Raw genomic sequence first — 16,571 nt, forward strand, 5'->3', positions numbered from 1 at the left:
AATATAAAATCTCAAGGAACTTTATTGATATTGAGAATTGTAACAAGTTTGACTCTCATTAAATATATAAAACAAGAAAAATGTAAAAACGGAAACAACGAAACAATGTGAATATCGAGAAAAAAGATACGTCACATAGAAACAAACAGGCTATAACGAAATATTAAAAAAATGCTATTATTATAGACGAGGAACTGGAACCGATTAACAGAAGACGACCAGCGAGAAACAAGGTCACGTAATAGTTACAATAATCAGAGCACAGTATAGACTTGGCGTCCGCACGTTAAAGATATTAAGAAGGAAAGAGTAGCCGCGCTCGAAGACGAGATGGGAACTCTCTGGGTCTTTACAGTTATACAAAGCGTATACTTAGCTATGAGAAATATTTAGACTTTTCTTCATGAAAATTGTTAGCAACAAGAGCAAAAGTATCACTTTGTGTCGGCGATTTTAATCAACTTTTCTTATTATCTAAATGAAAATATAAACGATAAACAACTCCGTGGAAAAGACACAAAATAAAGGAAAAACGTCAAATCATACTTCCTTCGAGCCTAAGAGTTTACCGATAAGATCTCTAGATGGCGTCATGCCTCTATTTTCCCAAATCAAGTCTCTAAGCGTTTCGGAGTATTCATGAGTTCCCCCCCCCCCCGAGAGGTCCGTCCACAACCGAACACAATCATTAATGTTACATGAATCACTGATGATGACGAATGTCAATAGAGGAATTTGGAAATCTCGGTCAGGCGGCTTCCGCTTGGGAGTCAGCATCATTAACCTTATATAACCTGAAGAACGAGTTACAGGAGTCGAGGAATGTGAATCACGAGCGGCAACACATGCTGTGAGGAGAGTGTTGGGCTACAGGTGGAGAGTCAAATAACAATGACTAACAAGGGGGAGATGTCACGAGAAGATCATATGTAGCAAACAAATCATATCATAGAACTTACAAGAAGTTTGTTCACCGAGGCTGCATTAATGGAGAACTAACGGATAAGGTCGCGACACACACGCGAACATACGTACATACATACATACATATACAAATTAATAAAGTGTAACTGTCTGTTCACAATATTAAAGTAACCGCTTGTAAACACATATACATACATATATTATATGTATGTGCGGATCTTTGTGCGGTAGAATTGTACCAAAAAACTCTTCTTAAAAAAATCTGTTTGTCCGTCTGTTCTAGATTGTATGAGCATTAAGTTAGGAAGAGTAACTTAGGTTTCTTTTATTTTAGAAGTTTAATTTGCTTCTATACTGTATAACTGTTCGCAATAATCAATAGGTTCTGATATACAATAAAAAAATTGTAATCAATGGCGTCTGTACATTGGAATAAATTATTGAAAATAAGAGGTCAGATCAAAAAGCAATAACAATTTTTTTTTCTTTACCTAGTCCGTACTATAAATAAAATATAACCTCGCACGATATGTACATCGCATGTATGATAACTTCTTAATAATTCAATTTGTAAAATGAAAATACGATAAGAAAACGCCTCTATAAAAACATTTTGAAATAACATGTCCATTTATATTTACAAAATAAAATTCAATCAAAATCAACGCAAACAGCAGATGGAACTACCTCAAATGGAGACACGTGCGACGTCTCGCCGATGACACGCAATACGAGTTAATAGATTACAATGGATAGCTCGCGACTCCGCCGACTGACAAAGATATGAATAGTAAATAACAATATAAACAAAATTAAGAGTCCAAGAGTGCACGCGTCCTAAACACGCTGAGAGTGAGGGTGGCTCTGCATCACTTGGGGGATTAGTGTGTCTGTGTAACGGAGACGGCGAGCTGGGAGAGCAACAAGATGAAGATAGAGACAATGAGTCATCTGTAGGAGATTGAAATACGATGCATCATGTTGGGAAGCTGCGTCGGTTCACGGAGATAATTAATGACGTCACAAACTTACCGGAATGACTCCGGTCAAACACCAAGGAAATGAACTCTATCTAAATATACCACTTGTAGAACATTTCATTATAGAATTATAAGAATGCTCTCACTCATGAAGACTGAGACTGAAGCGTGGCCCTGGGAGACTCCAGTTCTGCAAACGTTTCTTTCAGAAGACAGGTCAGCAGAACCGACCTCCTGTTGGTGGAGGATACACACAGGATAGACACGACGACCAGTGAGTAAGAAAAGACTTAGTATTATATGTAAGGAAAAACTGGAGTGGAGTGAGTTTATAAATCACTACTATGACAGATGCAGAATCGAGTGAAAATTGCAGGTTATAAAACTGAAATAAATGGAAAATAAGAAGGAAATCATAAGTGGAGCAGTGATACGTGTTATAAGAAGTTATGGGTAATAATCGCATCACGACTAGTTCTCAGCTCTACAAGTTACAGTCACAGACGTTCAAGGCGATGAGTCGTATGAAGATACTGGGCTGTAGTCTTCATCATCACTCGAGACACTTAAAGTACTGGGATGTTCGTTACCTTAATATTAATTAAATATATTGTATGAAAACCGTTTCATAAACTAGACATTTAGGAACTGGTTAAAAGTTTACCGAAGCAGTAATTGTTCTGTCTTAATATATTGTATTGGGAGACGTTCCTCGTAAACGGCCGCTCTACTCCTGACACACAGGTCAATGAACATCCAGGGAGTTTGCTCTTTTACATACATTTCCTTGTAACGACAGTATGACAGTTGCTTCAAAAGTTAAAAGTTCTTGAAAATATAATTATTTAATACATATACTATATACAGTTAGGACCACTGACTCAAATAACAATTACTTTAGGGTTCAAACTACACGAGTTCTCTTTATGGAACATTTGATAAAATTGCAAGCAGAATGTTAACAACGCTATGCTAGAAAAAAACATTAAAATAAAATGTAAGCAGTCGACACATTTCCTTACAACCTGCACCGACCTCTCGCTACTGAGGCTCGGGATTCCCACACACTCATACACTCAGCGCGGAGCCTGGCCGGACACGACCTGACTTGTGTTTTATACAAATAATACGAGATGCACACACACACACAAACACACACGCACACACACACACACACACACACACACACACGTTCAATGGAAATGTATCGAATAAAAAAAAACAATGTTAACATAAAAAAATATAAAACACTGACTTCTGTTCACTCAGTCACTGTAACTGTTTTTTTTTGTAATTAACACTTGTAAGTTCCCGGCGGGTCCCGTGTCGGTCACAGAGTTTGTGAGTTCGGAGCGTGTGCCGGTAAGGACTCGGGTTCCGTAGCAGGAGCCGATGCCGGTGGTGCAGGGAGCGGTCCCCGGGCGAGGTAGTGCCAGTACGGGGGCGCCTCCGCCGCCTGAGCCTGGCACGCCGCCGCCAGCCCGGCCCAGCTGAACCGGTACGCGTAACGTTTGCCGGGAACCTGCCCCGAACAACATATTGTTACGATAGGGATGTCTATTACAAGGAGAGCTATTTTATTTCATTTTGATGAGTTGAGGGTATTTTGTTACATTGACTGAACTATTTTTACAGAAGAAAGCTGTGAAATGAGACGTAACTTAAGCAACAAATTAAATTCATTGTTATAGTATTCGATATCAGAATGTGTTGTGAGTGTTGCCAGCGGCAGCAGCGATGTGACCTTGGTCATGATGTTCTTGTCGTAATAGTATCTGAGCGCTCGAGACAGCTTGTCGTAATTCATATGTGGTTTCTGTTTCCGGCGACCCCAGCGGCGGGCGACCTCGTCCGGGTCACACAGCCGGAACTCGCCCTCCCCCGGGGAGCCCTGCCCACGACAAACAACACAACATTACTAACAGTTAAGACATGAGAGACTGGTGTACCGACGATCAAACGAATCGAACGGTTCGTTTTCCAAAATATTTGTGTACTGTAAACCTGTACAAGCGAATGCTTAATGTTTATTACAAAAGCTAACTGTACCCTGTTCATAGAGTCTCGTACGCGTCTCTCGTTATATGATACTTTATCCACCCAACGATGTTTCTTCGCCGATGCTCTTATGTTTTTTAACATGTAGAGAGCACGTAACATATGTGTTATTGCTTATCAGTTATTATGAACAACATGATGGACAAAGCATGAGCGTAAACCACACATGGTGAACATTATATGTTATGTTAAGACACAGTTAAATAATGCTGAGACCCGGGACAAAGGACACGGGACCCTGAGCTCATTATTAGAACAAAAAATAGACGGCTTTCCCCATCTTTATAGTTGTGATGATTGTTGTCCTGTGTAGACTGTGTCACTCATAGATTGATCATTACAGTTCTCGGGAAGGTCGCATGTCAGAACTACTCTGTTATGAGGACACATCACATGGACTTGTCCCCCGTCTTTATTTATACAAAATACTTAACTAGCACTTTATCTCCATCAGAAGTCGAGTTATGAAAGGGAAGCTGTAAAAACGTGTATCTACATATATACAGTGGAGTGGTGTATGTGTGTGTGTGTGTGTGTGTGTGTGTTACCTCCCAACATATCCCGGGAGCGCCGGCCGCGAGCTCCTCCAGCAGGAACTGCCACAGCTGCACCTGGCCTCCGCCGCCCCGGACACAGCCGCTCAACGGGTAAGGCTCTACAGACATACAAGAACATGCAAATAAAATGACAAACAAAAAATACATCAACGAACAAACTGACCAGACTTTTAAGAATATACGAGTTTACTGTCAGAATAAAAACAGTGGCACTCGGCTATGTGGTACCTGGATAAGTGAGCTACCTTCGCAACTAGGACCTTATAACTGAGAGTTGAGAGTAAGTAACACTTCTAATGATAATAAACGTTGCCAATCAATTGAAGATCTGCCGTTCATCTACGAATTTTTTATATTTTAACACAGATGAAGAGGATTTACGTTATAATTCTCTACAACTTACTGAAGCACATAGCTCATGCCTTCTCGTCTTATCATCGGACTTTGAAGAAGCTTACGACGAACTGGGCTCCTAAATACATTCAGTACTAATATAGCGCAGTTATTTTAAAACGACATCAATTGGTGAAAAAAACATCGGACGATTGATACAAAAGACAAAGTTAAGTTACAGATTTTTATAATTGATACAATGTATTTAGTTTTTCGTACGAGACGTACAAACATGTTTCTAGGAAAAAACTAATTTGATTATTTATGTCGCCTCTGACGTTCAAACAACCTGTGTTCCGTCTTTTATTGACGGAGTCCTGTATTTGAGCCTGCTGTCTATAGGCACCTGGACGCCGGACACATTGCGTTCTCATTTAAATGAAATCAAGGTTTGCGGATATTATTATTTTATGTCTACATATTCCCGACAGAAATTAAAAACGCTTTGTATCCGAAAACCTTTGATTCATTTTCTGAGACACTGGGTAATTGGAAAATTTCGATAAGTGCAACAAATTTCCGAGTTTCGATGAGGTCTCACTGAACCAGGTTTAACTGGACAACAATAAGTGGCAGAGAACAGACGAAAAGACGAGCAGACGAACCGTGGTACAGCTGGTGGAGACGGCGGTGGTCGGGGACGGCGGTGCTCACCCACAACATGAGGACCGGCTCACTACACACCACGCCGACACATTACTTACAGGGACCACACGGCACGCCACGACACGTTTATTACAACTACATGATAGTATGATGTGACGCTTCGATGCCAACAACCAATAGTTCACAACTCGCTTCGAAACAAACGTTAATCGTTCAGTGTTATATAAATAGATGATATACGAGGTGAAGACGCGTCCGGATGCTAGGCCGGAAATGAGCGAGTGACTCCAGGGAGACGAGGGCTTAGGGTTCAGAGGGGAGGATCGCCTTCCCGACCCGTGGCGACCCGCTGCGACCCGCCCGGGGACACCGCGATCTTATCAAAGGCCGAGAACTCGCTACAGTACAGAGAGAGAGAGAGAGAGACGATAAGGAGACTCAGGTTAAGGAAACACTAAAAGTTACAGACACTATTATGATATTGAACAGACAACCAGTTAAACTATAGGTTCAACACAGAGTCGTACTCCGGCTAGACAGGACTAACAAAGGTAGTAGCATCTAGAAATGAGTCTTTCATTATCATATTGAATTATGAAAATCATTTAAATAACCGCGATCGTTACAGTACATACAAATGTATGTGTGTGTGTGAGCTGGTCCCGCGCCCGCCGCGGACGAGTGCCGTCTGACTACGAATGTACAGCAAGGCGCGGCAGGCGCGGCTCTCCTACAGTAGACATTATTATACCTGGCTCTGTCCTCGGCTAGAAACACTTCCTGTACACACTAGGACAGTTTCTATTCACATTCAACGCTATATGGGATTGTTTCCAGTACATACTGTATTATATATAACTGGTTATTGCCCTCGACTTCGCTCGCGTTACAAATTAAAATATTGACAGACCATCGAGGAGCGGGGTGGTGTGGAGCAAGTTTTAAAAAACTATCATATTTTATATAATTCTATGTCAAAATTAATGACCTGTTTTCCCGCGTCATATTACACATACACCAAGGCCGTTCGCTGCACACCGAGCCCGGTTTAAAACAAGCGAAATCGGCTCGCGTGCCGCCTCACCTTCCTATATTACTTATAACTTAAAGGTGTAGATCTCGCTCTCACTCGACTCCTGACAGCAGTAATCTTATCACATATTATGTTTTGAGCCTGTCAGCCAGCCCGCCGTGACCGTCCTTCATCAGACGCGTCGCTCTGCGGCGTGATGACAACAATATTTATTTATTCCTAGTTATATGTACATATCGGTAATGCTCGGTCCCAGTAAGTGTTGTTTGTTGATATTTAATATAACCTGTGTAGGGTCCAGGTTGAGAGATTCCGGGGCTGCGTGTGATGGACTACAGACACCCTGGAGCTGGTCATGGTCGGCTGGTCTCTCTTGTGTCTGTGTGTGTTTTATATATTTTCGGTTTTGTCGTCGTCTTTTCCTCTTCAGCTCGTGTGTTGAACCACGGCCTCTCACGGAGGTCAGAGGGCGGAGGGCGGTGGGCGGGGAGACCGAGAGGAGGGCTCGCGAGAAGCTCCTCCCACGAGGAACGCGAGAGGTCCCCGACCCGACCACCGCCGAGCGGAGGAGCAGGACACTTATAGTATGATGTCGGATAATAAGACACACATACATACATACATATATAACATGAATTCAGTGTTAGTGTTAGTGGGTATGACGTAGCGGTGACGTCACAAGTCCTGGTCGCGAGGTCGTGTGAGTATAGAGAGCGGAGATGAAGGAAGTGTAGTGAGTGACCCTGGGCCAACAGCAGGACTTCCCTCGTACACAGGAACACCTGTACCTGTCCGTGTGTGTGTATGTGAGTGTGTGTGTAGATCATTCAGTAAGCGTGTCCCGGCGTCCAGAGAGCGCGGCGCCACCATCGTTCGCACCTTATCATAACCCCAGTAAGCCTCAGTTCCTGTCACTTCCCCTGCATCTCTACACTCTCCCACATCCGACCCTAATTCTATGTTTTGTTTATCTTTATATTTTATTCTCATTCTTCTCAGTCCACCTCTTCTAACAGCCTCTTCTCGTGTCCTCTCCGACATGAGCTGGCCACTGTTGCGTGTTCAGTCCGCGTCTGATGTGCCGTCATTCACATGATGGTAATAACACAGATGAATGAAATCTGTAAACGCTCCGTGCGGAGTGGCGATGCTGAGTCTTGCTGAGATTGCTGTACAGACGACGCACACACGGACACACACAAACACACACACATTCGCATCTTATCATACATAATATGATATATATATATTGTAAAACTTTTCTATCAAGTTCTTTTTTTCCGACCTGTGGCACCGGTCACATTGAAGCCAATGTTACTATTTACGGGAACAATTTATAATTCATTTTGAATAACTTATAGAGAAAGCACTGGAACTAAGACTCGTGTTGTCGCGCGGCCTCACCTAGAACAGCTCAGGGTTCTCCCAACTAATATTTTGTTTTCTTCTTGAGTAATCTTTAAACTTGAACCGTGAGACACTCTCACTGAAGTCGTTAAGAGAAATCTCTTAACACGTTAACAGTCACCGTCCTGTGGTCGTGTGAATGTCGAGACGCGCCCTCCAGTAACAATAACAATAACAATAGTCCTTATTTATTAAATGTGGCTTCGGCAGAGGACGGTAATGAAACCCTAAGCTCCCGGAGACTCCCGCGGAGAGGAGGCTGCCAGAGATCATCCCGGCATTGACTCGGTAATGATGACCCGCTGCTCCCCTCCCGTAACACTGGCCGTCACAGACGCGACGAGGAGTATATATTAATGACATACAATACTCGATAAAATTAATAATTATTAAGAGTTGTGTTCTCAGGGATGCACCTCCGACTCGATAAGAATATCTCCGGATCGGTATACAACACAACTTTATATAAAGATCGGAAAGCTCTGTAGAGTTATAGTCAGTGAGAGTATTGCTTGTAAATATGAATATGTTAAATGTCTTCCAAGTGAGACGTACAGTAAGGTAGTAGGGGTTGTGGGCGCCCCGCGGGTCGAGGGTGAAGTGTCAAATGAGCTGAAGGCATTACGGACTAAGCCCCTGAACCTCCTCCGCAATATAAATGCTAATACACACACACACACAGGGTGAGGCTGTGTGGGTGCATTACAATATTGTAACAGACGTTAACCTTTAACAATGTTTATGTGAGTTGTTAATATTAAGCATGTCACCGTGCCGTCGCTGCGTCAGAGCTTCTGGAGCAGATTAAGAGAAAGTTAAATTGAACGTTAGTATAGAATTTAGATCGAGAATGTTCACATATTTTTTTCCGACGACTGAGCGGATGACGACGGGATGAAATCAGAAATATTTTTCAGTTAGTGTTCCATATCTTAGTCATCCAACGGTTTTATATAAAAAACTACAAACAGCTGTTCGAGGAACGTCACTACTGTTACTATACGTCCGGGTCGACACACTACACACGATGAGTTAACAGTTTACCATTCGCATCTACACACGATATATATACACGACAGCATCGCCGGCAGCTCATGAAACAGAAACTGAACACTGTCCGTATGTAGTGTGAGGATGAAACTCGTGATAAGGATACTGCTTTGTTACCTTCATAGACAAATAAATAAATTAAATCAAAATGTACTAGGACTAGTTCGTTTTAAGTTTTTCCATGTTCTGTTAAACCCCTGCAGTTCGTTTCATAAATAAAGCCGGTCAACTTATTTTGTTAGCTCTTTATTATTTCCAAGTTTAGTTCGTGTCCATCCTAATGTCATTTTGTCCACGGCTCTCTTTAACTTTTCACCTCACCGCTGGCGCTACAGCGACGTAACGTTGTTCACCCTATACACGGTCCTGTCGACTGAGAGCTTCAGATCTTAATTTAGTATAAGGCACTGTATTCTCCTCGTCAGTACCTTTCATTAAAATAAAGATATAGGTTATCCGCCATCTTGTAAAAAATTAATATTTTATATACCTACACATAGTACTAGTAACGGAGTAACGGACTAACAGTAAGTCAGTGAGGAGACGCTTCCTCACTCACAAGGAATGCCTTTTTTTGCTATATTTTAAACTGTATCGCATTTCTCTCATGAGTCAGCTAATTAATTCTATATAAATATATTTCCTGTAAATTCCTAAATTTAACGTAATTTATTGATCCGAATATTGAATGTCGTGTTATTTATGTATACATCAGCTATTTCTGTTTTAAGAGATGTCTGTCCGTCGCTGTTCATCAGACATTACATAATACCAGCGTCTTGGCGCGAGCTAACTGTGAGGCTTAAACCATTGAACTGTAGGTTTAACAAACGTATCGTGACACTACATACGACAGGTTCACGTTTCAGCAACCGACGTCAATAGTGCTCTGTGCGAATATTCATGAATAGCAGTCTGTTAGCGCTCCGTGTGTAGTAACGATTCAGACTTGCTGTAAGCGAGTTGACTCCTTATAGTCCTACAAGTGGCAAGTCTCAAGACAAGGAACCAGGAACGAACGCGCATTATTTTGTCCTGCCAAGAACTAATAAGATTGTTTTTATTAATTTATTCGCAATTTCTTTACAAACTTCAATAAATATCTTGAATACTTTTCTGACACAATTATACTTCTTCTATGAACGATTCCATCCTCAGTAACAGCAAAGATCACAAAACCTGGTATTTTGTTAAAATACTTATATCCTATCAACATATGTATTAGTGAAGTGATCGCGAACAGATAAGTTAAAGTAAAAAAGTATTGAATAAAATATAGAACAAAATTACAGACGAAGCCGAGGGATAAACATTAAATGTTAGATATTTTTTTAACATAATTAATATCAATATGATTATGGGCGAGATTGGAAGCGTTTGAAGGCGGTGAGAGTGGGAGTGGAGGCAGCACACGAGCCAATACGAGACCTAAACTATAATATATTAGTTCGGTAAAAAAACAACGAAACGTCGGCGGCGGTCGGTAATAAATCACGATCAGAGGTCGACGTGTTAAAATTAATTTGAAGGTTTCGATTGTGACCTCCGTGGATTCAATTAACTAGGAAAAATATCATTCAGGTATATTTTTCACAATAACTGGAAATGTTATTTATATAGCAGCTTCCCGTTAGTAGCAGCGACTCGTGCCCGTCCTACGAGCTTCCCTTAGTCATATACAACACCACCACGTGTGTCCAGTAACTGTGCGCGCCACACTCCTCACAGAGACCAGCTCGCTGCCAAATGTAACAACTAATTCCGCGAGTGCCGCTGATTCAATCCGGAACAGTGAGTCAGTGATTCTAGGAAACATTGACTCACTTCCGCTCTCAGTCGGTCGACCGCGCCGAGGAAGCTGGCCGAGACCCATCAAACACTATATGCTTATTATTTTAGTTAACTGAAATATATAGGTACAGACAAACCGAATACAAACAGACGAAGCTTCACTCGGGTTGAACTCAGCTCAAACGGTTTGCCGTTGAGGGTAAAGCTGGAACACGATGTCGTCTCAAACAAACTCCACCGAAATAATACAGCCATGTAACATTTCAATTGATATTTAAAATTCTTAATACGTAACGTGTCGCGTCGTGAGGAATGATTAAAATGCTATTTAGTCATGCCAGCATCAACACATGTTGCGGACGGGCGGCAATCTCGCGAAAACTTTGGCAAACTGTTACAAGGAAAATACTGATGCGATGAATTAACTAGGAATGTTATTTTGTTATATGTATTTGGATGACCAAGACAAGGCCCGCTCCCCGACCTCGCTCGTGACACATATCGTCGTGGCTTAAGTTTTTATCAAACAAAAAAAACAGAATAGTTTACTATTACTGGAACTGTTCGGTCGATCCGAAACTTGGCCATCGTTCAAACTCACCCATCAGTAACAACTGAATGAATCTAATACACAAATAAATGATTTTAAAGCGTCCGTTAGCATCTTCAAAACAACAGCTTTCCACTGGACGCGTCTGAAAGTATATACGACAATTAACTACATCAAAAATGCAATTTCGAAATTTTTATCTCTCTCTTTGTTCTCACTAATATCTGGATCGAGTTCAACGAGAGTTTCGCTATCAGATAGATAATATCACTAGCCGTCACTTGGGATACTTTTTCATAGAATACTATTTAGAGGTAGTCCCAGAGTCACCATCAGGATGAAGAGATGACGACGAGTATCTCAGAAAGACCTTCAACACGTAGGCAAAGACACGGTCAAAAGCTAGTAACGAAAACACAACAGTTTACGATGTGTTATTTAAGAGACAGGAAGAGATAGAGAGAGCATCTACAGAATCTAATGAAGTGATTTCCGAACGATTTATTTATAATATAACGTGCAGTGAGAGTCATCACGAGTCCCGGGAGTCACATTCGGAGGTCCGGGACGGTAAAAGGAAACTGATAAGACAATCGATTGTCATTTATCAAAGTGACCTCCGACCTCCGCCCTCCGTCCTCGCGGTGTCCGCACACGGCACAGATAGTGATGCTAATGAGAGGAGCCGTGATCTCATTCCCTCTGACATCTCCCGTAGGAATTCCATTTATTATTATTACAATACGAAATCAATCATTAAGCGGGAAAATGAAACCGAATTAAGTAACCCTCTCAGAATGAACCCGCGTGCTGTGCGTTCACTGTTACAGTTAAGATGAGTTGAGTGATGTCGGCATATACAAACCACAGTCCACAGCAGGTACCGTAACATCTTAACATCTCGCAACGGTTGTGTTAAATCTACTCGTCTCCATTGCTAGCGATAATTGATTAATTCACAAGCTGAATTCCTTATGAATTCAAAATAGTTTCAGTTTAAAAGGCGGTCTTGGAAACAACCTTGTGACAAAAAAAAATGTGGATCACATTCTTGAACCGCGCGGTGCAGCGGACCCGGATATTGATCGTCTGTTACCACCTACCACATACCTCCTACCACTAGGAAGATAATTCTTTTATAAAACACTACGACAATATATTTAGTTAAAACAACCACTGTATGTATTATAACCTTTGTTTCAATTTGTTTCTTTCCTCGTTGTTCGTGTCAGTAGCAGATCCAGATATCAAAGAGTGTACCGATTCTTTCGTCGCTTTCTGTAATTGTATCATCTAGGTGTGTGTGTGTGTGTGTGTGTGTGTGTGTGTGTGTGCTGTATGTGTGTATGTCTGTGTATGTGTGTCTGTCGGTCTGATGAACAGCTGTTGCATGATATAAGTTATCACACAAATATTTGTACGACTAATGTGAGGACCGTTCTTTACAAGCGAACTCTTAAATTGATATTTGACGAACGATCGCTTCATGGAACAATAATAATATAAAACACGTGAACTGATCACGGTATAACAAGATATTCAATGTGAACAGAGCACGCGTCTTATGGTCTAAGATTCAAACAGGATTTAATCATAGAGAGACAGGTCTGTTTTAAAAATTAAGTCAATAAATCTGAAATTGCTTTCAACAGTAAGTTAAGTCCACGTTTCTATAGTTAACTACGTACGAAGCGTTTGCCGTTTCCCTATAAATAACTTACGTTTAGACTAAAATGATGTTAAAATGCAAAATAAAAGTAAAAACAATTTAGAACAGTTAGAACATCACAATTCTCAGATAAGTTTGTATATTGTAGGCGTCTGTATCCCGAATGCAATGGAGATAGATCGTATACAATAATAATAGTCCTGGTAAAAGATTCATTTCAATAACTTAACATGCCCTGGACAGAACGCGGCGGAGACCGACGAATGTATTACGAAATAATCGTTTAAATTATGAAATATATTAATTTTAATGATTCAGGTTCCATTATTTTAATAAGTTTCAATTGATTCGGCAAACAACAAATGCGCCGTCATCAATATCGCCAGATACTATTAGTGAAACGACGTGGGAACCATTCGATGGCCGTTATAAAATCTATAAGTATTATACGTTACACAACGTGTATAGCGTTTCCAAGAATTTTCTGTGAGTCAGCGAGACAACCTGTGCAGATGAAGGGAACCACTCGTGGCGGCGCCTGGGGCCGGGGGCGAAGGCCGAGGGGGCGCAGACCGCGGACTTGACTCATGACTCATTACACGCTCATTCAAGAAGTTAACGCGCGAAGATAAAAGTTGACAAGCGCAACCGATAGATGGCGGTTTCGATAAGTCTTGATTAAATTAAATTGTTTTTTTTTTTTAATTACTCAAATATGTCTAACGTAAATGTCACTTAAACGAAACTGGCTTATAAAATACTGTTATATTTTCCTTTTCAGGATCAGAGTAATTACTTTAATTAACAAAATATATTTTATGGTATAACTTTAAAATGCCTAAAGCACTCTAAGATATTTCGAGTTGTTTAAAATGTGCGTCTTATATCGAGGGTGCTCTAAAGTGTGCTACTGACCGGTCTGCTGCGAGAGTCCCTGCGAGCTCGAGGTCTGATGTTCCGGTAGCTGAGGAGGCGGCGGGCGACCCTTGGCCGCGGCATGAGCGTGAGCCACGTACGCCTGGAAGATACGGGCAGCTTGCTCGTTCCCGGAACACACCTGCACTGACACGACATGAAGGAGAAGCCATTGTAAAAAACAAAATGATGATTTACGAGTCCGCTGTTCAAAGAAATAGTTGGAGAGCTGATGGTGACCTGGAGCCAGTTGTCGGCGGTGAGGGCGAGGAGCGCGGCGCCGCTGGACGGCAGCAGGTGGGTCCGAGGCGCGGGCACCGAAAACTGACGGGACACCCACCGCACGCAGCGCACCACGTCACCACATTGCCACTTCTCAGGGTCTGCGACAGGACATACACTTACAACACAAGAAACTACTGAAGGTTGATATAGACACGGAGCTGCACCCGTGCCATAGATTTAATCAAATAGAACTATTTAGCGTGCGTTGCGTCTACGATATAGCTTCGGACTGTTTGTAACAATATATCATTTTTTAACATTTAACAATAATTATTTTTTTTAAGCAACACGGTCTCCATGTACTGAGAGTCAATATTTTGGGGTATAAATACTGAATCTCACTATTCCTTTTATATTTAAAGTATTCTGTATTCGTTTTTGTTAATCCTGGGACTTCATGGTGATGGTGCTACATGTATATGAAATATATGAATAAATAAATACGTAACTTTATAATATGTTTTGTTTGTGATTTAAAATAATTAAATTAAGCGGTTAGTCAGTAAACTTTTATATTCTTATAACTTTCACATATAACTCATAGACACTTACTAAGAACTGATCACTTACATACTTATTTAATAGTTTCCTAAGTAATAATTATATTTTTTTATTATAAACATTTATTGTGACACAGAACTATTAACAGTAATACTAATGATATAATTTTCAATTTAAACATTAAACATTGTTCTATATATTCTCAAAGAAAGCTTAATATTTCAGCTTGGAAATGTTTATATGTTGACACTTCACTACTTTAAGGAAAACACTAAAACAAATATAAGTTTGTCATTGAAACAGTTTCAAATGTCATTAGAATAAAAACTAAAATCGCATTTAAAACATAAAAGACACGATCAGAGAGAGTCATTATCCTGAAACTTATATTTCTTATTGTTTTGATAGCGTCCTCGTGAGAGTGCATTTAACACGTCAGCTTCAGCTTCTTCCACTACTTATGTGACTGAAATATATTTTTATATATAAACGACAGCATCAGAACAGCAGAACATCAGAACAACCTACAACATATGTGTGAGGCGAACATCAGAATCATGAACTACATCGACATAACCTCCACGATGATGAAAACCAACATATTTTCTTAGAGAAAGATAATAAGACGGACAGAACACGGTGAAGATGCGTGCAATATGTTTGTACACTACATTATTATTACTCCGACTTCTTTTAACATTTTAATAAACGTGATAGAGGCAGAAGAGTAAATAGCGGTTGCTTTATTTATTTAGAAATCTTAATAATTTGCAAGGTTTCAAACTTTTAGATATTTTGAAGTGAAAGCTTTATCTGTCACTAAGAATGATCACCGAAACTTTATAATATATCCTTTTCATTAATAACTAGTTTATTTAATAAAATCAAACATCCTTACAAGTGAATCAAACTTTCAACACCAGACGAATTGATAAAAATAGACGGAAAAAAATCCAAAGTAAGTCGACTGGACCGGTATGCATATAATGCAGAATTATCACTATTCACTTTTAAAAAAACTATTACATTTAAAACACACTATATAGTCCATGAAAACTATTCACCTAGTACAAAATACACGGATCCCGAAAAGTCCACACGTTTCCACAATACTGAGTAAGTCCGCGTGTATATTTACCGGCGGGCACGGTGTCATCCTCGGAGTCGTCCTCTTGTTCGTGGGCCGGCAGCGGGGACTCCATGCATTCATTGTGGGGCGCCAGGGCTTCGGCCGCGGTGTCTGTCCGTGTCCATTCGAGGCTCCAGGGTCCGCACCCTCCTCTCGGGTCCACGTCAGCGGGTTTATGGCGGCCGCGCGGCTTCTCCTCTACTTTTATTCTCGCTACGCGTCACTGTGACGTCGCTGATTCGTCAGCGCTGATGACGAGGAAAACGCATTCTGGGAACCTCCGCCCGCGCCGACCACCACACTCTCCGTGTGGTAGAGGCTGAGTTCATATATATATACAAGTGTTTATATATACATATGTATGTGATAGTGTCGTGTACTATATGTATGTTGCGCGGGGCGGCGTCACGATCATAACAGCTCCGCTATCTTAATCTCTGTTAAATACTATTTCATTAATGTCATTACTCATTGTATACTAAGACACGCCACACAGGACGACTCTCATGTAAATGTAAAGATTACTTTTATATATATGATTCCAGATAGAATGATTCCAACGCTAAACAATTTTTTAAATCTCAAATAGTCTATAATTTATATTACTTAGAGTAACAAACATTATACATTGCCAGTCTTGATTTCTAAAAAAAATCAGTAACCAAATTAAAAATCACAATAATCTCAAATATTTAAACGAGGTTGTTGAAGTTCCAAAGCTAG

General features: G+C 40.7%; 1 protein-coding gene across 1 annotated transcript; it reads right to left on the bottom strand.

The window, feature by feature from the left end:
• Positions 1-4: 4 nt before the first annotated feature.
• Positions 5-16,368, bottom strand: LOC116768816 (DNA-binding protein D-ETS-6-like). The gene is made up of 6 exons (XM_032659652.2): positions 15,858-16,368; positions 14,174-14,316; positions 13,934-14,075; positions 4,511-4,617; positions 3,649-3,795; positions 5-3,426 (listed from the first exon to the last, which is right to left on the bottom strand). The coding sequence occupies exons 1-6, from the start codon at positions 15,919-15,921 to the stop codon at positions 3,235-3,237; spliced, it is 795 nt and encodes a 264-aa protein (XP_032515543.1). The 5' UTR covers positions 15,922-16,368; the 3' UTR covers positions 5-3,234.
• Positions 16,369-16,571: the final 203 nt, after the last annotated feature.

Source organism: Danaus plexippus, chromosome 4 (assembly GCF_018135715.1).
Source record: "Danaus plexippus chromosome 4, MEX_DaPlex, whole genome shotgun sequence".
NCBI classification, from domain to species: Eukaryota; Metazoa; Arthropoda; class Insecta; order Lepidoptera; family Nymphalidae; genus Danaus; species Danaus plexippus.